General features: G+C 45.5%; 1 protein-coding gene across 11 annotated transcripts in view; it reads left to right on the forward strand.

The window, feature by feature from the left end:
- The window catches only part of TENM4 (teneurin transmembrane protein 4), a 2,472,585-nt gene that overhangs the window by 1,473,367 nt on the left and 972,958 nt on the right, over positions 1-26,260 (forward strand). For all 11 annotated transcript variants that reach the window (XM_069639906.1, XM_069639908.1, XM_069639907.1 and 8 more), the window contains exon 8: positions 18,525-18,791. In XM_069639906.1, coding sequence (XP_069496007.1) covers positions 18,525-18,791 — 267 coding nt within the window. The remainder of the gene's footprint in view (positions 1-18,524; positions 18,792-26,260) is intronic.

Below are 26,260 nucleotides of genomic sequence, written 5' to 3' on the forward strand. Positions count from 1 at the left end.
GGCCAGGGGACGGCAGCCGCTACCTGATCCTGATCCTAGGAGCGGCTGTATGAGGGAAGATCACATGGGGTGGCAACATGCGGGGAGATACCCTGAGTCCATTGGGTGAGAGGCGTATCCCCTTTCCATTTCAGGATGAATCCACCATTTGTAACAATCTAATGGTCCATTATGATATTTTCTCGCTTTTACCCATATGGAATAGTGAAAAGCATTGGTCACATCCCAAGGCCAACTCTCAACTACCCGGCCCTGTAAAATTATGAAAGGCACTTTTTTCAGCTCCACATACTCTCCTTCCAAACATAATTTTGCTTTGAAAGCTATTTAAATTGTTTACGCAATATTCTCTGAAAGGGACTACTGCCCCCCGCCCCTTCACCATGAGGAAGACCGACTAATACCTGAGTTCTTAATGGCCTATTGTCATTCAAGTATGGCCCTCACCTTTCACCTAAATACCCACAATTTGCACATAAAACCTTTATTTCTGATGTGCCTTTGTGTGAAATCCATGAGAAATACCATCTAAGAGTTAAATGTCCAAATACAACCATGGACTCCAACTCCCATAACCACCATGGTACTGAGATGAGGAGGAGGGTTGATAAGAGAGTTTGTGGAAAGTGACAGGAGCTCGAAGTACATCTTGCAAATTAGCTGTTTTTCCAAACTTTCAATGAGTGAGACGTTTAAAGATGGCAACCGCACTCTGTGAGAGAGCAGTGCAGTAGGAGATTATGCCGCCAATGCTGAGGCTCACTAACCCAAGACACACGACGAGGCTGGCGAAACGGAGAAGTCACCCAGAACATGAGGAGAAAGGCTGCATGTGAGCAAGAAGGGCCATGGAGATGCTGGGAGCTGCGCAGGAGCTCCTGGAAGTTGGGCCGCCTGACGAGACAGCGTTCTCCATCCCGGGCCATGAGGAAAAGCTGGCGTGTGACAGAGGAGCCGTGCAGGCCGCTGGAGGAACGTCTGCACACTCCAACTGGAAGGCGGTTGAAATAGCCACACCGCAGAGGTGTGAGCAGCATCAGAGATGCTGGAAGGAACCAGTGAGTTTGCCCAAAGCAGCTGGGGACGCCAGGGTATTCCAAAAAGTGCGCCAACAAGTGTTTGAATGGTATGAGATCACTGATGCAAAAAATACTTGAAATACGTTTGAATCCAGTCAAGGCAAAGTACACATTCAACACCCAATAAGAATGTTTGGATGCAGTCAAGGAAAAGTACAAATTCAACACCCAATAAGAAGAATGTTTGAATGCAGACAAGGCACAGTACAAAGGCAAACCCCAATCAAGCACTGATGCATGAGATTCCAGTGTGAGGGAGAAGTTTGAGCAAATACGTTTGAGCAAAATTACCATAGATAGTTATACCAAGTACCTCACGGTGTATGCTATTGTGGTATAGCGGAAGTTGTATCAAAGAACTGTGAAATGCATGAGAAGTCCTGGCAGGCAAGTACACCAGGCAGCTGAGACTGTATTGTAATTTTAATTGGTTATTTATGACTTAATACCAAAAAGGTTTCTAAGCGCGGACCCACGATTCCAACCCGCGTTGCTGTACACTATCTTGCTTCCAAGACGAACGCGTTGCCCCTGAGCTATCCTGGCAAGGGAGTATACCAGGTGATCTGAAAACCCATAAAGAGAAGTCCTGGTAGGTGAGTACACGAGGCAGCTGAAATTGTTTAAAGCTTCCTGGCAGGGGAGTACACCAGGTGATCTCCAAATTTATAAGGAATTCTACAGAAAGACTGTTACTGAACATTTTGTTTGAGCAAGAACTTTGTGAGTCCAGTGAAGACACAAAGGAACTGTTAACTAACAAGACATTTTTGCCATCCTGTTTAAGAATCAATGGGAAGGAGACCATCCTCTGGATTCAAGGGTCTTTACCTTGGAGAACATTTTCGCTGTAGTTGTTCTTATACTTTTGGTTATGAATACTTTTACTAATATCAAGTTAAAGACATTTCCTTGCACCCTTTGTTGTTTTGTTTATAGTGTGAGGTTCAGAATAGGCTTTTTTGAAAAAAGGATGGCTTTTCAGTTACTGACCTCCTGACACAGACAGATCCATGGTTTTAGTTTCTAAGTAGGGAAGTTCCTCTTTAGGATAGGGCCAGAGAGAATTTTTGCCAACCCATTTTTATTTAAAAAAGCATCTTCAATTACTACTATGACAACTTTGTGTCTGGCTATCATTTCTGATCCCTCACACTAGCCTCTCAAGGAAAGGCTCCGCACTGGGGGGAAGCGATTGAACCCCGCAATTCGTCACACACCCCACATTGAGAGATTACTTATTTTGTACCCTTTTCCTTTCCTTCCCCTTGAGGGGCGGGGGGATGTTTTGAGCTTATATTTTTCCTGCTCTTGTTCCTTGACTTCTCTTGGAATCTTTTCTTGGTTTTCCCTTTCACTTCTCGCTTGGTTTCCTATTTGCGACTTGAAACAGTTGTGTAATGGTGCATTATAAATGACATATCACATATCACATATTGATTGGTTTGTGTGGTGTGCTGTTGTGTCCTCTTGACAAAATATAGAGACTTGAGGGTATTTACAGACCAGACTGAATAATCCCCCTGAACGAAACATTCATAACATTTTCCTCCAGTCCTGTACTGTAGATCCCTAAGTAGTTTGGGAAGTAGACTTCTTTTATGGCTCAGGCATTAACTCAATTTGAACCAGACCTAATGTTGCGTAACTATTTTACACAGAGCATACATACCTTTACATCATTAACTATCACTCTTCTCTTATAGTAATATAACAAGCTTTAATTCCTCATTTATATTAGCAAATTACAGTATTCTAAAACATTCTCGTAGTTTTCATTGCATCGTGGAAATATCATTGGTGTCAAAAAAGTTAGCTGTTCAATGGGCCACCACCACTTATTTGTCTAATTAAAAATGTATATTTTCACACTCAACTTCTATTGCAACCATTCACTCACTATTCTCAAACACAACCCAAACTGTTTCATTCCTCATTCACTCTGATTAAGAACCCATAAACCGGAATTTCATCAGGAGAACACTCAATTTCACTTCCACGTTATTGATACAGATTTTGAGCAGGTATGTTGTTTTGACATCACTCTTCTTGTTTCTGTATCCTATTTTGTAGGTTAACACTTTTTTATCTGTGTCACTCTTCTACTGCCTTTCTTAACTTTTCTCTAGTAACACCATATACACTGGGATTCTGCCCATTGGCGATGTGTTCTAGGCAGGACTCAGCCTCATCTAGATCTTGCTTCCAGTGCTCTCAATCATATCTTTGTGTCTTCTTCCCATTGATACATTTTTATTTGCTCAACGCTGGCCTTTTTTTCCCCTGGTACTGCTGTACTTCAAAGAGATTCACCGTTCGAGAGTCTCACTCTGTTCGCAACATTCGGGTAGTGCGTGTATCGATCACTAATGGCGTTTTCTTGTGGCTTCTCGAGTCCGCAGGTCTATGTTTACCTCACGTTCACGTGGTTTGTGTCCAGCACCTGTGTAAATGCCTAGATTTTCCTCACTATCCCGTAAGCACTAATCCTGTTTGTCTTTTGGCAGGAGGCTTATGTAATAAGTTCTCTTCCCTTTGCTGTTATCGCCTTTGGGGTCCTCGTTTGATCTGCAGGGTATGTGGCCTTCACTGACATTTCACATGGTGTATTGCCTTTAAGTCACCTTATATAATACCATCAAGCGTCTCTGTCATTGCTTGTCCTGCATGTGGGCTTAGTGCTGACAGTACCCGTGACAGCAATTGTGGGCGAGAAGCTTGCAGACTGTCCTTGTAATCAGAAGGAGCTTCTAAGTGCTTACCACACATCCATTTTGATGTGTTTGTTTTGCATTCTACTTCTACATCCTCTCCGTTCGCTTGCATGTTTCTTGGTTTCTGAGCGCATGTTAGGTAAGCATTACTCAGTGTGTTCTTGTGCACCGTTCCCTAGTCAAGTTTATGCCCTTTGTCCTCTCATGGCACAGCCCCCCAGCCATCATTTTTAGCGAGGAGAGCATTGCTGGCAGAAGGGTTCCTTATGGCATTAATGCACCTTTCCCTTTTGATCTTTAAAACCCCGGACACTGATGCGCTGGCCCACACTGGCACTAGCCCTGGTGGTAGGCAGAGATTCAGGGGATTTGGAGAATCAGTGTCCTAGGAAAGAGTCGAGTTATTTTGATACACCCTCTTACTTTCAGAATAAAATAACTGCTAAGAAAGTGATGTGTGTCTGGTCTGTCTTTGATCCCTGGTCTCTTCAAGATAGGACTCCAAGAGGGGCTATAATCATTTATCCTGTGCGAATGCATTCCCCGATGAGAATTTCTATATTTGGGAAGAACACAGAGGATAGAGACATCTGGCATGAATATGTGCACAACACTTATATTTAAATTGCTGGTGGCCCGGGCACTTAACACATGCACTTCTGCAGCAGAGTCTATGTGTTGAAATTACTAAAGCAAATACCACTAACAAATTCACACTCCATGCCTTCTAAATATATTTGTTTAGTTTGTTGTTCCCGTTCTCCAGCACATTTGTACAGAGGGCCCCACACTCCCGCTTTAGCCCCCCCCCAACACCTTTAAAAGAAAAATAATAATATACAGTTGGTGGATTTCATTGCATTGAGTATTCTGCACTGAAAAATAAGGGCAGTGAATATTCCGCAGGTAAATCCCTGGGTGCCATCTCTGGAACCCCTGCCTGCACAAACAGGCGCCATTTGCCAAGACATATTGAAATCAAGATTTCTCATACTGGCTCTGTGGTCTTAAATGACCTCAGTTTCTTTGGCCAGCTATTGCGGGTTTATAAGCGACACTTTTCTCCTGATAGGTTATACACAGATTGAGATGACGTTTTTTTAGCCAAATACTTGTTTGCATATGGCTTGCGTGGCACACACTATACCAACAAAAATGCATTATCGTCTTCAACTAATTGACACCGTTTACAACGACAGGGCCTGATTTACAAAGAGTTTTCCAGTGGGGTTGTGTTGGAATGCATGTGCAGATTACCGCCCATCCCAGACGATTTAGATCGCAGAAAATATATGAAAACATGGAGAATGGGTACAGGATGGTGTAGGGGGGTGCTTTATGGATGGAAATAACTGGTGCAAGTGGGAAATCACGCAGGAAGGAATTACCATTAATTCTGCAATAGTTATACAGAATACATGATATATGCATGGTAGCTATAACATGAATTACTGATGCGTTTAAGAGTAGGCCTGAATCCTTGCAGGCCATGTTGGAGACATAGAAAAACAAGGCTTCTTTCTTGCTTGACCATCACATTCCAATTCCCTGGCGCGGCAAGGAACACGCATGTACACCCACATATAAATATATTCAGTTAGGCCTTTGAACAATTACGCAGGAATGCGTACATCTTGGAAGTCGATGCAGAGGTCTTGGGTTGCCAAAATATGAACCAGGATTTAAGACACTGGCACCCCCCAGAATGATACCCATTCTATTTGAACTAACAGATGTGCAGGAAAATGAGTCTTAAATTCTCAGCGAAATAGATTGAATAGTGGGACACTTGGTTTACCTCTTGGGAGGAGAACTGATACGGTGGGAGCAGAGAACAACATGATCTGGGATTTGTACAAGGAAGAGCCAAAAGTGATACCCATAAAGGTATCTGGGTTGAGAAAAGGACTGCTTTGTTCACAAGGACCAGGATGACCTCGAAGTTATCTGCCGAGTTCATGTTGACAACCAGGTGCACATCACGTGGTTAGGAGTAAAGGTACGGTGGTGCCATTTGAATCTAACCAATTGCTTTGCAGCGCATCAGGATGGGAATGGTTGTTACCCACTTGCGATGAAGATGGAGGAGAAGACAGCACTGCCAATCGGAAGATGGGCTATATGAAACTATTAGCATGTATAAAGGTGGCAGCTAACGAGGGTGGGGGATAAACACTGTACACCAAGTGCGTCATGAATGACGAGTTGTACGTTTATAAATTAGCCACCATCTTGGAGAAGGTCAGAGCTCTGTGGAAGTGGATTTGTAATAACCTGTCGCCCATTCCTTGTTGTATACAAAATAAAGCTCTTGTTATTCTCGAAAAAGGGTGCACCTCGCCTCTTTCCCTAGTGGATTGTGTTTTCTTGATTGCCTGAGAGTTGCCCTACAGTTGCATCATTGTAAAATGCTTTAGTAAATCAGGCGCATAGTGTCTTGCACTATACCCGTTCACTCTACATAAGGCCCAGCTATCACTAAGCACTTTCATCACTGCAATCGTATGCTTATATATAATAAGCTTACATAATCGGGTGTCTCAGCAAAACTGTGTATATATATCAGGCTTAAACATATATGTAGACCAAAGCTTCACTTATATCCTTCTTTGACTGCACACACATTCCCTTTTCCATGTTAGACAGTGATCACCCTGGAATGTCATCTCTTAAATAATCTTTTGCCCCATTCGTGCATCTGTTTATTACTCAATCTTCCAGAAGCTCAAACAAGGGTGACGGGGCACGGTCTAATTGTCGAAAACCTATTAGAAAAGGGAGTGGCAGGATACAGTCCATCCCCTTGTGATGGTGGATTAAACCACCATAAAGTTGAAGAGCACGCAATTACAATGTAAACATACACCCAAGTTACTCAAATCGAGTAGCCCGAACTACCCTGCAAAAGAGGTCTACAAACAGGCTGTGAAAATCGTCTTCAGCTTGGAATGCCAAGCAAAGCTGGCAGCGAATAGGAGGGAAGATTCCAGTTTGAGTTGACCGCTCAGAAAATCTGCCACGTGAGTTATGATTTTATGGGATCTGCATGCCCCCAACTGGAGTTGGTCCTGATGTTTTCTCCTTTATTAGTACCTGAGATATTCAATGGCCTTACAAGGTGCTGAAACGTACCTTCATGTGTTGACTTTTGGCCAAAACTAAATTTCTTCAATTGAATGTGTTGAGGCAACAGTAGCCACCGCAGTAGTTCTAGTACCTGTGTGATCTGGTAAAGTATTCATCTCTCTGCACTAGGCTGGAGGACTGAGAAAAGTCACCTTCACGATGTCTAGAAAACATGAGTGAACTGGCCATGTGGAAAACAGGATTTCGGGTTGTTTTACCGCGGCTGAAAAGTCAGCGGTGGAAATGACTGCATGAGAAATGTACGTTATCCAAAATTGTTCGTACATTTCCCATTAGGACATCCACGGGAAAACAACCCCAAATCTATAGAAACCCTAACCCTCTCCCACACCCACACAACCCCACCACCCTACTTACCTTTCATTTCCAACGTGCTGGGTCCCTGCGACGCTGGTTCCCTTTCACTTTTGTGATCAGGAACTGGCGCTGCAGGGTCCTTTTCTTTTTTTTTCTTTTGTTCGGATCAGCTGCAGGGTTTTTCCCCGAAACCCCCACTCACTGTACTGTCTAGTATAGTGAGCGGGGTGTTGCAGGGAACACCCCCACAGCCTTTTTCCTTTTTTATTTTGGTCGAGTCAGCTGCGGGGTTGTCGCCTGCAACCCCCACTCTCTATACTGTATAGTATAGTGAGCAGGATGTTGTTGGGGACACCCCGGCAGACCCGCAGACTTTCTTTTTTACCTACACCACCAAATAGATACTACAAAATGTCCTTCAATCATTTAGTCAGTGGAACATTTAGTAGTATCTATTTTCGAACTTTTGGCGGTGTAGGTTATTTAGATTCAGTCATTTGTGTCGAAACTTGATACAGGGCCTTTTCCCGGATAGTCGGCTGAGGTTGCGGGCAGCTTTCGTCTTTCCCAGTCTCATGGATATTGGGAGAAACAGACCCCTTCACCCCTCAAGATATGAAGCCCACACTTAAACTTTGGAATATGCCTCCCAGTTCAGGGCACCTGGAGGAAGTGGGGTTTGATGGAGGGAATTTTGTAACCAGGTAGGCAAGATCATCCAGCAGTGGTTAGGACCTTCATCCACCAACAAAAATGAACATCCCAGGTCCCAAGGCCTATGAAACTAAACAATATACAATCTACATTCATTAAGTTAAAAAAAAACACTTGCATATATGCTAATTTTCCCAGTTCCATGCATACCACTTCACTCCAGTCCCTGTTGCATGTTGGGACTTATAGTTTTGTTTTTCTCTTTGTAGGTGTGGGCCTACAAGTCCCAGAATGCAATGGGAAAAACCAAAACTGGCGTGAGGTATCGCACATGGAAATGGGAATCTTGGCAGCTATGCACTTGGCTTGGGGATCATGTCATCTTGTACACTTTCACCACCATGAGCAGTTGAGCACCACTCTAGAAAAATAACACAAATGCATTTTTACACAGCCAGCTACACTTTGGCCGCTGGTGCTCAATGTCAGTCTGCTGGGTTCTCTTTCCAAATATTCCTTCTAGAACCTTCTACATTCCAGGCCTCATTCCTTGTCCATTTCATTGTGCATTCATGTCTGACGTATACATAAACATATGCACCCACCATGGAGGAAAATAAGAAGAAATGCAATGTGCTGAATGCATGTATGTGCTCAAACACTGCACAGAACATCAGAGACCACAACAACATAGTATCCAACATTATCGTCTGCAATCTGTAAGCGCTTATTCAATCCTGTTTTTAGTTTGGGCTAGGAGGTGTTGCTTACTACACCAATAAACCAAAACTATTGCATCAGAGTACAGATAGGGAGTAATGGCATATGAGAAGGGACACACAGCCTGTAGGTGTTGTTTGGCTATTTGCCAACCCATTTACTTACTTCCCAGGGCCATGCTATCCCTATGGCCATTCCCACCCAGTTCCTGCCCCTCTCCGCCCAAAACACCTCCTCATGGGAACTCTTTGCACTCAATTCAATCAAACCTTACCATCAAACTTTGCGCTCGAGGTACCTACCAGTTTTATTTTCAAAGCAGTCTTCTGAGAGCACATTACTTAATTGGAGTTATAAACCCACTACTGGTGTAATAAAAATGTCTCAATAGGCCTGCCTTGACCCACTCGATTTATGAAGTCCTGCTAAAAACATGCATTGGCAAACCCAACAATATTGGCTTGTTTATACGTATTGGGCACTTGCCAGGCACTGCTAATAGATGACCAGGTACTCGCACCATATTGCACCTGCTACCATTAATGTCCAGATAATACCAATACACTTGTACCTGGCAAGTGCCTTTCCATGCCTACACAAAAGCCCAAACTGTTGGCATTGCCAATGCTTGTTTTCTTTACATTCCGTATATTGTAGTTCTGCTTTTGACATTAGGAAACTGAGACTACAAAACAAAACCTGGACTGGATATGCACATGCAGATTGGAACGGATCATGCCAGCTATGAAACAGCCACAGACAACACCCACTCACACACCCACAGCCCACACAAAAACACACGGGATGCCCAAACAAGAATTGGTCACCAATTTGAGAACAACTTATATATTATTTTAGACTCAACATTTGAGTTTTAGAAGCAGGAGCATTAACGTATTATTTTCTTCCTGCTTAAATCCATAAGCCGGCCACTTTCTTGTTTCACTTTCTGGATGTTTAACACATGGAAAATAGCCAGCTCTTCATGGCTTGGTTGGTCGCTCCTGCATGCTTAGCCATAGTCATAAGAGGGTTCGTCTCTTTCTCTATCCCCTTACCCTAGACAGGCGGCTCACCACCTCAGTCTTGGCATAGTCCCTCAATGTGGGGAGAGTTAGCACCGGTTGGAGGGTCATAACAGGCTATTAAGTAGCAGCATCTTGAGCTCAACAAGCCAGGAAGCTTGACCTGTACTTCATATGTGTGAAAGTGTTTGAGAATACTAGGGCTCAGAAGCTCGACTCTGTCCCCTTTGTGTGTTTTTGGCTTTCCTTTACTACCGGTTGTAGTCTGGTTGCAGTACAAATACAGCTACACCAGTGCCTGTGTGCCAGGCTTGCCAATGTAATATAGAGTGCATGCCCGATACCTTGCTCATTCACACAGGCATGTTTCAAGGCCTTTCTTCCTCACACCTGGTGGCAGATGCACATGCAGTGGGCACAGTCCCTGAGCGGCATTGTTGCATTGACACCTGGCGGCAGATGCACATGCAGAGGGCCCAGTCCCCGAGGGGCATTGTTGCATTGACACTTGGTGGCAGATGCAGATGCAGCTGGCCCAGTCCCTGAGGGGTCATTGTTGCATTGACACCTGGTGGCACATGCACATGCAGTATTGACACCTGGTGGCACATGCACATGCAGTATTAACACCTGGTGGCAGATGCACATGCAGCGGGCCCAGTCCCCGAGGGGCATTGTTGCATTGACACCTGGTGGCAGATGCACATGCAGTATTAACACCTGGTGGCAGATGCACATGCAGCGGGCCCGGTCCCCGAGGGGCATTGTTGCATTGACACCTGGCGGCAGATGCACATGCAGCGGGCCCGGTCCCCGAGGGGCATTGTTGCATTGACACCTGGCGGCAGATGCAGATGCAGCGGGCACAGTCCCTGAGGGGTCATTGTTGCATTGACACCTGGTGGCAGATGCACATGCAGTGGGCCCAGTCCCCGAGGGGCATTGTTGCATTGACACCTGTCAGCAGATGCACATGCAGTGGGTCCAGTCCCTGAGGGGCATTTTTGCAGATGCACATGCAGTGGGCACAGTCCCTGAGGGGCATTGTTGCATTGACACCTGGTGGCAGATGCACATGCAGTGGGTCCAGTCCCTGAGGGGCATTGTTGCAGATGCACATGCAGTGGGCCCAGTCCCTGAGAGGCATTGTTGCATTGACACCTAGTGGCAGATGCACATGCAGTGGGCCCAGTCCCTGAGTGGCATTGTTGCATTGACACCTGGTTGCATTGACACCTAGTGGCATATGCACACGTAGGGGGCCCAGTGCATGTGCACCCAGTCCCTGAGGGTCATTGTTGCATTGACACCTGGTGGCAGATGCACGTGCAGTGGGCCCAGTCCTGGAGGGGGCATTGTTGCATTGCCATCTAGTGGCAGATGCACATGCAGTGGGCCAAGTCCCTGAGGGGGCATTGTTGCATTGACAACTGGTGGCAGATGCACATGCAGTGGGCCCAGTCCATGAGGGGCATCAGTGGGCCCAGTCCCTGAGGGGCATCAGTTGGCCCAGTCCCTAAGGGGCATTGTTGCATTGACACCTGATGGCAGATGCACATGCAGTGGGCCCAGTCCCTGAGGGAGCATTGTTGCATTGACACCTGGCGGCAGATGCACATGCAGTGGGCCCGGTCCCTGAGAGGCATTGTTGCATTGACACCTGATGGCAGATGCACATGCAGTGGGCCCAGTCCCTGAGGGAGCATTGTTGCATTGACACCTGATGGCAGATGCACATGCAGTGGGCCCAGTCCCTGAGGGAGCATTGTTGCATTGACACCTGGCGGCAGATGCACATGCAGCGGGCCCGGTCCCTGAGGGGCATTGTTGCATTGACACCTGGTTGCATTGACACCTAGTGGCATATGCACACGTAGTGGGCCCAGTGCATGTGCACCCAGTCCCTGAGGGTCATTGTTGCATTGACACCTGGTGGCAGATGCACGTGCAGTGGGCCCAGTCCTTGAGGGGGCATTGTTGCATTGCCATCTAGTGGCAGATGCACATGCAGTGGGCAAAGTCCCTGAGGGGGCATTGTTGCATTGACACCTGGTGGCAGATGCACATGCAGTGGGCCCAGTCCATGAGGGGCATCAGTGGGCCCAGTCCCTGAGGGGCATCAGTTGGCCCAGTCCCTGAGGGGCATTGTTGCATTGACACCTGATGGCAGATGCACATGCAGTGGGCCCAGTCCCTGAGGGGGCATTGTTGCATTGACACCTGGCGGCAGATGCACATGCAGCGGGCCCGGTCCCTGAGGGGCATTGTTGCATTGACACCTGATGGCAGATGCACATGCAGTGGGCACAGTCCCTGAGGGTCATTGTTGCATTGACACCTGGTGGCAGATGCACGTGCAGTGGGCCCAGTCCTTGAGGGGGCATTGTTGCATTGCCATCTAGTGGCAGATGCACATGCAGTGGGCAAAGTCCCTGAGGGGGCATTGTTGCATTGACACCTGGTGGCAGATGCACATGCAGTGGGCCCAGTCCATGAGGGGCATCAGTGGGCCCAGTCCCTGAGGGGCATCAGTTGGCCCAGTCCCTGAGGGGCATTGTTGCATTGACACCTGATGGCAGATGCACATGCAGTGGGCCCGGTCCCTGAGGGAGCATTGTTGCATTGACACCTGGCGGCAGATGCACATGCAGCGGGCCCGGTCCCTGAGGGGCATTGTTGCATTGACACCTGATGGCAGATGCACATGCAGTGGGCCCGGTCCCTGAGGGAGCATTGTTGCATTGACACCTGATGGCATATGCACATGCAGTGGGCCCAGTCCCTGGGGGCATTGTTGCATTGACACCTGGCGGCAGATGCACATGCAGCGGGCCCGGTCCCTGAGGGAGCATTGTTGCATTGACACATAGTAGCAGATGCACATGTAGTGGGCCCGGTCCCTGGGGGCATTGTTGCATTGACACCTGGTGGCAGATGCACATGCAGCGGGCCCGGTCCCTGAGGGGGCATTGTTGCATTGACACCTGGCAGCAGATGCACATGCAGCGGGCCCGGTCCCTGAGAGGGCATTGTTGCATTGACACCTGGCGGCAGATGCACATGCAGCGGGCCCGGTCCCTGAGGGGGCATTGTTGCATTGACACCTGGCGGCGGATGCACATGCAGCGGGCCCGGTCCCTGAGGCGGCATTGTTGCATTGACACCTGACGGCGGATGCACATGCAGCGGGCCCGGTCCCTGAGGCGGCATTGTTGCATTGACACCTGACGGCGGATGCACATGCAGCGGGCCCGGTCCCTGAGGCGGCATTGTTGCATTGACACCAGGCGGCGGATGCACATGCAGCGGGCCCGGTCCCTGAGGCGGCATTGTTGCATTGACACCTGGCGGCGGATGCACATGCAGCGGGCCCGGTCCCTGAGGGGGAATTGTTGCATTGACACCTGGCGGTGGATGCACATGCAGCGGGCCCGGTCCCAGAGGGGGAATTGTTGCATTGACACCTGGCGGCGGATGCACATGCAGCGGGCCCGGTCCCTGAGGGGGAATTGTTGCATTGACACCTGGCGAAAGATGCACATGCAGCGGGCCCGGTCCCCGAGGGGGCATTGTTGCATTGACACCTGGCGAAAGATGCACATGCAGCGGGCCCGGTCCCCGAGGGGGCATTGTTGCATTGACACCTAGTGGCAGATGCACCTGCAGCGGGCCCAGTCCCCGAGGGAGCATTGTTGCATTGACACCTAGTGGCAGATGCACATGCAGCGGGCCCAGTCCCCGAGGGGGCATTTTTGCATTGACACCTAGTGGCAGATGCACATGCAGCGGCTTATTTTAAGACAGTCTGCGCAATGGCAATGTTCCACACATTGGCAGTTTGTAGAAATGCACCAGTACAAACACACATTACCAGTGGTTTGTAGGTGTCCAATAAAAATCCATCCGTCTTTTGCATAATAGCCCAGTGGTGAACACTGGGTTTGCAGAGTGCTGCCATAAAGGTCGCATTGCCTGGATGCAGTGTTCCCCTGTAAAGCACACATTTCTAGTTTGATAGATGACGCCTGTAAAGGGCACATTGCAATGTGTACCCTCGAGATAGTCATGCAGTGCCATTTTACAGAAGATGTGCTCTGTCTCTGCCCCATAGGTATGTCATGGCATAGCACAACTCACCAGACAGTGGCTGGCAATGCAAATGGGCACGCGCCTCCACACCTCCCCCCCAGGCCCATTGCCCAATATTATCCTAGTCACTTGGGCAGCCGCTGGTGGTGGATGCATTCCGCTCTCTGGCTTCCGGTCCACAGTGCACCTGCCTGAAAGAGCCCAGGGAAGGGTAGAGGAGAGGGCCAGGTGATTGGGCAAGGACCACTTAAATCTCACCCTGGGGTTAGTCACCCTTTCATTCCTCCAAGAATGATGAAGCTAGTATTACTGAGTTGGGTAATAATTGCACCTGTTATCGAAGCTCCAAGAGGCAATTTGGTCTGTGTGGCTCGCTCTATAAGTCTATACAGTGGTATTATATGGCTTATGTATAGATCTTTGATGTAAACTATATGAAAGCATTTCTTAGTGTTTTAGATATACTTTGGTCCTGCCTAGGTGCTCTGGTGTGGATCTGTATACGTTTACAGTGTTAATCATATGTCTTATGTATAGTTCTTATAGATGTTATATGTATACTATATGGAAAGCATTTCTTAGGTGGTCAGATATATCTTTAGTCCTGGCTGGGGACTCTGGTGTGAAGCTGTAGAAGTATACAGTGTTATTATATGTCTTATGTATAGTTCTTATAGATGTTATATGTATACTATATGGAAAGCATTTCTTAGGTGTTCAGTTATACTTGGTTCCTGGCTGGGAACGCTGCTGTGAAACTGTAGACGTATACAGTGTTATTATATGTCTTATGTATAGTTCTTATAGATGTTATATGTATACTATATGGAAAGCATTTCTTAGGTGTTCAGTTATACTTGGTTCCTGGCTGGGAACGCTGCTGTGAAACTGTAGACGTATACAGTGTTATTATATGTCTTATGCATAGATCTTATATGTGTACTATATGTAAAGCATTTCTTCGGTAGTCAGATATATCTTTGGTCCTAGCTGAGGACTCTGGGGTGTAACGCTAAAAGTATGCACTGTTATTATATGTCTTATGCATAGATGTCATATTTTTACTTTTTTAAAGCATTTCTTAGATGGTCAGATATGCTTTGGTCCTGGCTGCGAACACTGGAGTGAAACTGTAGAAATATACACTGTTATTATATGTCTTATGTATAGTTCTTATAGATGTTATATGTATACTATATGGAAAGCATTTCTTAGGTGGTCAGATATATCTTTAGTCCTGGCTGGGGACTCTGGTGTGAAGCTGTAGAAGTATACAGTGTTATTATATGTCTTATGTATAGTTCTTATAGATGTTATATGTATACTATATGGAAAGCATTTCTTAGGTGTTCAGTTATACTTGGTTCCTGGCTGGGAACGCTGCTGTGAAACTGTAGACGTATACAGTGTTATTATATGTCTTATGCATAGATCTTATATGTGTACTATATGTAAAGCATTTCTTCGGTAGTCAGATATATCTTTGGTCCTAGCTGAGGACTCTGGGGTGTAACGCTAAAAGTATGCACTGTTATTATATGTCTTATGCATAGATGTCATATTTTTACTTTTTTAAAGCATTTCTTAGATGGTCAGATATGCTTTGGTCCTGGCTGCGAACACTGGAGTGAAACTGTAGAAATATACACTGTTATTATATGTCTTATGTATAGTTCTTATAGATGTTATATGTATACTATATGGAAAGCATTTCTTAGGTGGTCAGATATATCTTTAGTCCTGGCTGGGGACTCTGGTGTGAAGCTGTAGAAGTATACAGTGTTATTATATGTCTTATGTATAGTTCTTATAGATGTTATATGTATACTATATGGAAAGCATTTCTTAGGTGTTCAGTTATACTTGGTTCCTGGCTGGGAACGCTGCTGTGAAACTGTAGACGTATACAGTGTTATTATATGTCTTATGCATAGATCTTATATGTGTACTATATGTAAAGCATTTCTTCGGTAGTCAGATATATCTTTGGTCCTAGCTGAGGACTCTGGGGTGTAACGCTAAAAGTATGCACTGTTATTATATGTCTTATGCATAGATGTCATATTTTTACTTTTTTAAAGCATTTCTTAGATGGTCAGATATGCTTTGGTCCTGGCTGCGAACACTGGAGTGAAACTGTAGAAATATACAGTGTTATTATATGTCTTATTCACAGATGTTATATGTGTACTATATGGAAAAATGTCTTTGGTAGTCAGATATATAGTCCTGGCTGAAGACTCTGGTGTGTAACGTTAGAAGTATGCATTGTTATTATATGTTTTATGCATAGATGTAATATGTATACTATATTGAAAGCACTTCTTGGGTGGTGAGATATACATTGGCACTAGCTGGGACTTCTGGTGTGAAACTGTAGAAGTATACAGTATTATTATATGTCTTACTAGCTGGGGTACCCGGAGTTGCCCGTGTTCTGATTGAGTGGTGTCTCGTGCCCTGGAGGATGTTGCTCTTGTCCTCTTGTTGGCAAGTCTTGCTTCGGTTTGCTCTGGTGTCTCATGTGCCCTGGTGGATGTTGCTCTTGTCCTCATGTCAGCAAGACTTGCTTCAGTTTGTTCTGGCATCTCATTTGCCCATGAGAAAGTTGCTCTTGTCCTCTGGTTGGCAAGTCGTGCTGCTGTTTGATATGTTGTCTTTCAGAAGGTCTTGATATTGATTTTCACTTTGCATCAGATGGGGCTTTTCCAAGTGATGATCGTTTTGTGTTCAGCATGTTTCAGTCACTTAATGGCTTCAGCACATTTGAGAAAATGTCCAAGAAGGATTGATTGATTGTGCTCTCTTATCGTGAATGAACTTAAGTTAATTGTAACCTTGCCATTTCCCATATTTGGAGTGGTGTAGTAAAAACAAAAGTATTATTTTTTTTGTATTCCCTTTAAAAATGCTTTAATAAACAGTTTTAGACTGTATACAGTAGTAATACATTTTAAAGGAATAACCAACATATCGACAATTTTACTTCAGACGCTTTTCCAAATGTTGTCTCTTTCTACTTCCTACTGTAGTGAATTGGGGTGAGGATCAGTAAATGAGGGTGTCTACAGAGTAAAGACTACAATCTTGCCCCCGAAAAATGAGGAATCCATGCAAAATTTGGTAGACGTGGGTTCAACGGTGTGGAGTTGTATAGCCGTACAAACATGCACACACAAATACATACATTCAGCTTTTTATATAAATATCTAGAGATGTTACATGTATACTCTTTGCAAAGCATTTCTTAGGTGGTCAGATATACTTTGGTCCTAGCTGGGGACTCTGGTGTGAAGCTGTAGAAGTATACAGTGTTATTATATGCCTTATGCATAGATGTTGTATGTGTACTATATAAAAGCATTTCTTAGGTGGTCAGATATATCTTTGGTCCTGGCTGGGGACTCTGGTGTGAAGCTGTAGAAGTATACAGTGTTATTATATGCCTTATGCATAGATGTTATATGTGTACTTTATAAAAGCATTTCTTAGGTGGTCAGATATATCTTTGGTCCTGGCTGGGGACTCTGGTGTGAAGCTGTAGAAGTATACAGTGTTATTATATGCCTTATGCATAGATGTTATATGTTTACTATATAAAAGCATTTCTTAGCTGGTATAATGGTCCTATCTGGGACCTCTTGTGTGAAACTGTAGAAGTATACAGTGTATTATATGTCTTATGCATAGATGTAATATGTATACTATACTGAAAGCACTTCTTAGGTGGTCAGATACACTTTGGTCCTGGCTGGAAACTTGTGTGGGAAACTGTAGAAGTATACCGAGTTATTATATGTCTTATGCATAGATGTTATATGTGCACCATAGAAAAGCATTTCTTAGCTGGTCAGATATATCTTTGGTCCTGGCTGGAGACTCTGGTGTGAAGCTGTAGAAGTATACCGTGTTATTATATGCCTTATGCATAGATGTTATATGTGTACTATATAAAAGCATTTCTTAGCTGCTTAGATACACTTTGGTCCTGACTGGGGACTCTGGAGTGAAACGTGTTGACCTGATATGCAGACCTGGAGCTGGCTGTGCAGCTTCACCCTATTTGGTAGTGTTGTTCTGTCACCTGGTGCAGACATCACTGCATTGGAGCCCGCACCAGAAGAGCGGTGCGTGTCTCCCTCATCTTGCTGACCAGTGCACAGGCCTTTATTTCTCTGCTCCTGCACTAGAAATGTGGCACTAGGGTTCAGGTGGAAAGACTCTAAGCACTTCACATTAAAGATAACAAAGTACTGGGGAAATGTTATGCGTTGTCCGCTCAGTGTGTTAAGTGAGGTACTTAGATGCAAGCTCAACAGGTATTACCCATTTTAGCCGAATGGCAATTTCGCTGATTTATTTTGTGCTGCATTAATTGTTGCTTTTTTATACCACAAAAATATAGATTGTAAGTTGGGTAAGGTGTATAGTAAGAGGGGCTGATTGTTTGAATGGAGGCCGAAGTTGTCGCCTCCCAATTTTTGTGGCAAAAAAAATCAGTAATCAGCCCAAGAAAATGGGGGGAGATTGCCATTACCCCCAAAATAATGTGAACACTCTTCATAGATCTAGCTCCACGTGCCTCAAAAATGGTGTCTATGCTGCATGGCCATGAGATATTCTAAGATCAAACTTCAAACAATTCTCATGTTGCATACGTGTATAGGATAGAATCATTAGCCCTGTCAGACAAGCCGTTCAATGCCACACCAGTTCCATTGCTGTCCTCATTGCAATGACTCTCACACAGCATGCTGGGACTCACGGCAAACTTCCATGTTGTGCTTTTGTTTTCACAGGAGCCAACTTCTCTCTGCGGGACCTCGGACTCACTGAGGTGACCCCGCCGCACGGCACTCTGTACAGGACGGACATTGGGCTGCCTCACTGCGGGTACTCTGTCAGCGCCGGCTCGGATGCTGACGATGCAGACATGGTCCTGTCACCGGAGCATCCAGTCAGGCTCTGGGGCCGCAGCTCCAAGTCGGGTCGCAGCTCCTGTTTGTCAAGCCGAGCCAACTCCAACCTGACGCTCACCGATACGGAGCACGACAACACTGAAAACGGTGAGTGTGACCGCCTTTCAAACTGTTGCCATTGCTCTCTGGTTTCGGGCTGAGAGTCTACCCTTTGTTATTTGCCACAGTGTAATGACCTTTTTGAAGTATTGTTCACCTGTTAATGAATGCACGCAAAGGTTTGTCTTTATTCAGTCGGGAGGATAGTGCAAGGGCTAGGTGCTCGCCTTGTGAGCAGGATTATGCCAGGCATCAAGAGTTCCATCCCTGGTCGAGCACTTAATGAATAATGAAGCCATTATAAATCACTTGTATAATCAGCATGGGAACTGTTCCACGCTGTTGGGATTTATCTCACCTGTTGGCAAATAACAGTTTAGCCAAAGGCCTGGCTGAAGCCATGATTTTCTGCATGCATTTGTCTTTTTACCTTGGAAGCAAATATCGTGTTACGAGTACCCTCCTACCAAGTTCATCCAAAGGATCATGTCAGTGGGCTTCTTTAGTGGAAGCGGGAGACATATTTTCATAGAAAAAGGGCCTGCAACCTTTGGCTCTCGAGATGTTTTGGACTATACATTCCATCAGCTCTAGTCCGTATAGTCAATGGTGAAGGATCATGGGAGATGTTGACCAAAACATCTGGAGAGCCAAAGGTTTCAGACTGCTGCCATAGAATCATAGTTGGAATCAACCACTTGTTACCATCTAAATACCAGAGATCTCTGCTTCTGCTAAATTATGTTTGTCCTTTTCCCTTTTGTGTTGTACGAGCCACCGCCATGGTAATGTTTCTTAGCTGATGTAGGTCTTACCCATGCTTGATGAGACCTAGTGTCTTCTTCTCGGCCACCCAGGACAAGTTCTCAGACAACTGACACCCAGACACACAGCCCATCTAAATCTAACAAACAGGTGTCCATGAATATCCACACGCATACATATGCTTTTTTTGGTATCAGGTAATAAAATTGCAACAAAAATGTAGCCGGTAAAAAAAAAATCGAGGCAGAAATGCTGTGATTTGACCCGGTAAAGGTGTACCCCATTATACCATTTAAGGAGAGCGGGGGTTGCAGGGGTGTCCTCCGCTCTCCTTAAATGGTATAACCTTTACATGATTGTGGCTGGAAAAACCACAGTATTTTTGCCGCAATATTTTGTATGCACAGCCATTTTTGCCACGATTTTAAGACATGGAACTTTTTTTTCAGAGTACTTAGGCGTAAACACTTTATAAATGACATCCAAATTATCAACCGGCTTACCGGTGTTAATGTTTAATGAACAAAGAAAAGGGCCCTCAACACAGCTGATTCTGCCTTACTGATCTGTGCAGTTATATTGGTTCCAATGTGAATGTGTGGTTGTGTGAAACATGTTCCATCATTAAATGACACATCAATATCCGGGGGAATGCACTATCTTTGAACCCTGAAACAATTTTGCTGAATGGTAATTTTTGCTACCGCAAGACAAAGTGACCTGCCTTGAATGTGTTGCTGATTTTGTTTGGAGGAGTTGTGGAAGTGGCCCGTTGAGGAGTGAACTACAATCACAGCCCCTCCCTCTCATTTCTCTCCTCCGCACAGTGATGTTCTTATGGAATAAACCACTGACACCATAAAACCGATGAATTCTACTGTCCATTTTAAGAACTGTTATTCTTTAACACTCCAAATCCTCGGGTACTGCTTCCTCAGCGGAATTCAAGTGCCTTAACTTTTGACACCACAACGACCCGCTGCACTGCTGTCCTGGTGAAATGGAAAATTCTACAGTTGTGTACTTTACTCTTTAAGCCCCCCATCCTCCTTTTAATGTGTACTTTTCTTCCACATGAATGGAAGCGTCTAAGACAGGGGTCTTCAGCCTTTGGTTCTCCTAATGGTTAAGACTACAACTACCATCAGCACTAGCCAGCATATGATATGATAGTTTATTTATATAGCGCCTATACACAATGTGTTTCAACGCGCTTCAAGGCAAGGGAGGGAACAAGGGAAGATACAATGACATTCTTACAGGCCATGAACAGTAAAGATGTGAAATGAATTATCGTACTCGGCGTGACAACATTTCAGATAGTGCAAGAGCTAAAACATAGATATGGGAGGGAGGGGGAGTGTGGGAAGTAAATGGAAACAGACAGGCGACTACCGTACTAGACATGACGACATTTCTGGTAGAGCCGGAGAAAAACAAAAGGTGAGGGAGAGGGGTGCAGAAAGGGAGGGGAGGAACAAAACAAGCGACTATCGTACTAGGCCTGACAACGTTTCAGATAGTGCTGCAGGGGTGAGGGGAACAGTAAAGGGATGGGGGAGCGACAGATGAGGTTGCTATCATACTAGGTCCAGGGACAATTCTGATACAGTAAGTGCATAGAAGAAAGTAAGGGGAGGAGGGGAGGAGATAGGAAAAGGGAGAAAGAGAGAGGAGGGAAAAGAGCCGCAAGCAGGAAGGCACCAGGTGGGCGGGGCTTGCTAAGTGGTGAAAAAGAGCAGCAACCAGGAAGGCACCAGGTGCGCGGGGCTTAGGCCAGGAGTCCTAGATTCACTTACACCTGCTCCCCAGCTGCAAAGGAAAAGAGGCTGGAGGGCTCCTTAAGTAGGGAAAAGAGTGGCAAGCAGGAAGGCACCGGGTGGGCGGGGCTTGCCAAGTGGTGAAAAAGAGCGGCAACCAGGAAGGCACCAGATGGCCGGGGCTTAGGCCAGGAGACCTAGATCCACTTACACCTGCTCCCCAGCTGCAAAGGAAAAGAGGCTGGAGGCCTCCTTAAGTAGGGAAAAGAGCGGCAAGCAGGAAGGCACCAGCAGAGACGTCATTTGGGGGTCGCCAGAGTTCGCAAGTGCGACCTCTGAGGTCTCCCTTGTGACCACAGTGGTCTCCCTTGCGACCTCTAAAAAAAAAAATCTTTGCAAGCTCCTGGGCTGTGGCCAGCACCATGTGGCTCTTTCATTCTGGAGTGGCTAGCTTTCTTGTTCAGGCCCCTTAAAAAAAGAAGAAAAATAAGAACATGAGGGCCACAAGTCTAACACTTTCAGCACTGAACCTAAATAAGAAAGAATAGGAATGCCAAAAAATGTGTCTTTCTGGAATTCTATACAATAAATGCTATACTCATTAAAGGTTTATTTCAGGCACACTTCATGGGGTGAGTCACTGATTTAGTCTGTTCTCAAATGCCTCAACCCAGCCTTTCATCCTTCTGAGGTCGATAAATGAGTACCAACACAGGTTGGGTCATATTGGGTGTATATTTCTTCTATGTAAAGCGCTTTAGCTTAAGTGCTATATAATAACACATCATTATCATTTGGTCATGGACGTCTGCTTGCAATCACAGTAATTTGCTAATATGGGCCTATACACACTGATCTTAACGATTCATATGGCGATCCATTCAGGTATGAAATGTACATCACATTATAGTGATATTGTAACCATATCTTTTGTAGTGTACAATGCTATGTGATGCCACTTACTGTTTTGTCAACGGGTGAAAGGTCTTGTTCCATCGCTTCGCACGATATCACTTTGGGGTGGAGTCAAATGACATCACTTCATGTGATGTCATCAGGGGGTCAAGGGTCGTGTGATGTCACGTCCGCCACCTCTGGCATTTTGCTGAAATGATGTCCCTGGGCACCAGGTGGGCAGGGCATGCTAAATGGTGAAATAGAGCGGCAACCTGGAAAGCACCAGGTGGGCGTGGCTTAGGCCAGGTGACCTAGATCCACTTACACCTGCTCCCCAGCTGCAAAGTAAAAGAGGCTGGAGGGCTCCTTAAGTAGGCCATGGCGAAGGCTCATGGGGGTTGCAGGACCCAACATCTGGAGAGGGAGAGGTTGCAGGCCCTGATCTGAGAGTAGCTTTGCTCCGTGAGCTTGCACCCCTTTGAACACTGCTCTGTCAATGAAACAGATGAGTACATATTAAGAGCATAGTAAGAGCAGCCACATTCTCCCCAACACTCGCCTGCTCCCTGTTCTTCCTGTGGAATGGCCGTGCTCAGGAAAAGCAAGTTCCATGATTTGAAGCCTCAACACTTTGACTGCTTCTGCTGTATGAATGACTGTTAAGGTGTGCACTTTAGCTGGAAATGTGAAAAATTAAGCACTTGTCATTATTCAATAGTTATTATACTGTAGCCCCTGGTGAAAGACAAGGTAACTATACGCTCATTCTATGAACACCAGAACCAGGCCTTTCCCATGGACCGCTTTAAAGTTCCCTGAGATTCCAAGCACCGCTGCTGGTCATTGCAAATTGAGATCCATTAGCATTTCCACCAGCCTCTTGTGACCTAGTCCGGACAATTTCTCTACCTGCCGACTGCCCTATCTTGATATCTGCCTGTGTGTCTGTATCTGTAGGGCTTTCTGTACCCTCTGTAAGCCTTCTAGCTTTAGAACTTTACTTCTGAAAGCTAAGGAAGCTGTTGCAGGCTAGACAGCCTTGGTGGTTCCCATTAGCAATTGCTTTCTGTTTCTATAGTTGTCGATTTTCTTTCGCCATCCTATCTGTTCATCCATCTATGTAAATAACTGGCCAGATGTACACTTATTTAATTGTTGATGTATGATAATACTGATTTTGGTGTAGATCAGTGTTGTACGGATGTGTAGATATTTGTGTTTGGCGGATTCTGCCCCCCCACCACCCCACTGTGCGCACCCTAGAGTGCAACTGTATTTCCATAGGCAATGATGTATGGTCCTCAGTTCTGGAGGTTCTAAGCTGGCTGTTCCCTGATGTCTTGGAGACATTTTTCCTGAAATCAGTGATATCAGCCGTGTGGCCTTGAGGTATTCTTTTCACCATTATTGAGTAGTTTATAAAGGTTTGGCCCTTCAGTAAGGACATCAAAGCCTCTCTTTTCCCTCACAAGGATGCCCTGGCCAGGCGCACTCCCTGGCCCCTCCAACACTCCCATTCAGGGTTGCCCCACCCATTCTCAGCATAGAGGCTATTCCAATGGCGGGCACTTCAATCTATATGTTAAGATAGCCTTCTGGGTACACGCAGAAGAATTCAGTTAGAAGGATTCAGGGACCATGATAGGCCTTCTGAGATGTTCCAAAGTGATCAAATTTTAAATTGTATGTTTTTAAAGCTCTTTATAATTTGTAAAGGTTTTACTTCTATGTAATTGAACCAAAAACAAATAAACAAACAAAAAAAAAAGTGATCAAAGTCAAATTAAAGGAATGTTCCGAATATAATGTTAGCCGGGCTACCCAGTAGCAAATGTGGGAATGTCAGGATTTAGAAAAATGTGGGAAGAGTGTTGGGAGCCCAGAAAGCATTTTCGAATGGGGCTCGTTCCAAAATTACCAGAAGAAAAAAAGATATATTTTTAGAAGTCTAAAAACCTTCAGAAAATTAAGGTTAAAGAGAATTAATAACGTGGCATGGATAAAGTTTGTCGTGTTAACAGCGAGCAAGTCAGAATTTGTGTGTCGGTGCCCTGAGTGCTTGGAGACTTTCCTCTGCGCGAAACTTACAGGAGATGTGCTGCGGGAGTTCTCCTGAATTTAGGCTAAGCGTTGAGCTGCCCCAGGGCGGGGGAATTTCATCGATATCTCTCGGCTCAAGTTAATCACACACATCGTTGTGGATAATTAGTCTCATTAATAGATTGCTATGTGGATAATGACTGTTGGGCCTGTCGTCGCGGGTGATGATCTAGGTTCTCTAGTGGGGGTGACAGTAAATTGAAAAGCGAGTAGTGGAGGGCCCTTGCAGTCCCTGACTTCAGATATGTGTGAGATCCATCGTCATCGGTTAACGCTACTCATCTTCTCGGCATCGTCATGAAAAAGTAAGATATGATAACAAAGCATTAAAAACATGATTGTGAGTTCAATACAACATCAAAAAACAATTAAGGTAGCTCAGAGATTTGAGCTCTTGCTACAGAAATGTGTGAGGTGCCAGCTGCCAACTGAGCCCATTATCCCTCCCAGGAGGATAAAATGAGTACCATTCACTTGGGTGACAATAGCACCTAATATCACAGTGCTTAGAAGTTGGACTAACACAGCATAAAGCTTTGGATAAACCCATCTTGGAATTATTGACACATCGTGACTGGGTATCATGCTTAAAAAAGAAGCATGTTCTACTTCTCAGTAAAATGGCATGTTTAAAGATCCAGACATAACTATGTGACGCTGCTCATTCCCTTTTGGAGGCTAATAATCACATCAGCATAAACAATGTAGAATCCAAACAGCAGAGAAATTCACGAAAGCTATTGTGTGTTGAAAAACAAACACAAAGTTTAAGTAATTGATCAAATTCGATCAAGCTTGGATGAAATGGAAAGAGGCTCCAGGTAGTAGCAAAATAGAGGGGATTAAGATCAGAAAGAGGCAGTTTTAAGTCTTGACATGTGTATTTAACACTATAGGGCCCCATCACGAGTTGGGTGGTATCCCAACAGCATTACCGCCGGGATACCGCTGGGGCTATTAGCATAACCGCCAACTCCCCGTGCTATTAGCGCCGGATCACGGGTTTGGCGGAACGATAATTCCCCATTCTCCATTGGGCCCATTCGGGAATTCCCCATTCCTCATTGGTCCAAATGGGGAATTTTCGGTGCTACTACCGTCGGACGTATTACTGCATGGTAATAGCGCCGAAAATCGGCAAATTTGCAGCGGATTTACCTCCAGCTTAGATCTGGGGGTAAATCCAGCCAAACCCGTGATTTGGCGGACCCGTAAAATGTGGCGGTAATAGCGTTACTGCCGCATTTAAGGGTTACAGCCAAATTTGTGATGAGGCAGCATAACTTGAACTGAACTCCTATTGGTCGCTGAACCTGTCACTACTGGTACAGAGTACTTGTTGACCCGATCATGTGAAAAACACTTTTTCCCAAAAGCTAAACTATGCCACAAAGATCCTATCAAGAAAAATGGCCAACCCTTGCGCAATGCCACGCACAAAGGATTCCATTGTCTGGGCTGTTGGGAATAGACGTGGCATCTATGCAGTGTGACACTCACAATGGAAACCCACCCACCCAATAAAGCAAGCCTTGTGCCTTAGAGTAGTGAGGTCGCACTTCTTTTCAGGTTTGGGGAATGAAAGCGAGATCCTGCGTACATGCCCTGAGCAGAGTGGCAGATTGGACGCTACTGAGTTGGGAGAGATGGCTGCACCAGAACAGGCACAACTCGAGCACGTGGTTGGCTTCTGGGAAGTCAGGGTCCACTGCTGTAAGCCGGGGCAGTCAGGCCGTGCTTGCTTCAGAGTGGGGCATTGCAGGGAAAAATGGAAGCAGCCATTTTGAATGACCCTGGAGAACCAGCAGCAAAATACAAACAAAGGTGGCAATAAAAGATTCGTGTTGAATCCCAATGACCTAAAAAGTGAGCTGTTTTTTACAGGACATCTGTCAAATGCTGCTGTTGCTAAGAAAATCATTACCACGATTGGGGCACCTCGTAGGCACCACTCTTCACCCAACTTTTTAGATCATTTCATTCCACTGCGACCAG

This window comes from Ambystoma mexicanum, chromosome 7q, assembly GCF_040938575.1.
Source record: "Ambystoma mexicanum isolate Mex_15411 chromosome 7q, UKY_AmexF1_1, whole genome shotgun sequence".
Lineage (NCBI taxonomy): Eukaryota > Metazoa > Chordata > Amphibia > Caudata > Ambystomatidae > Ambystoma > Ambystoma mexicanum.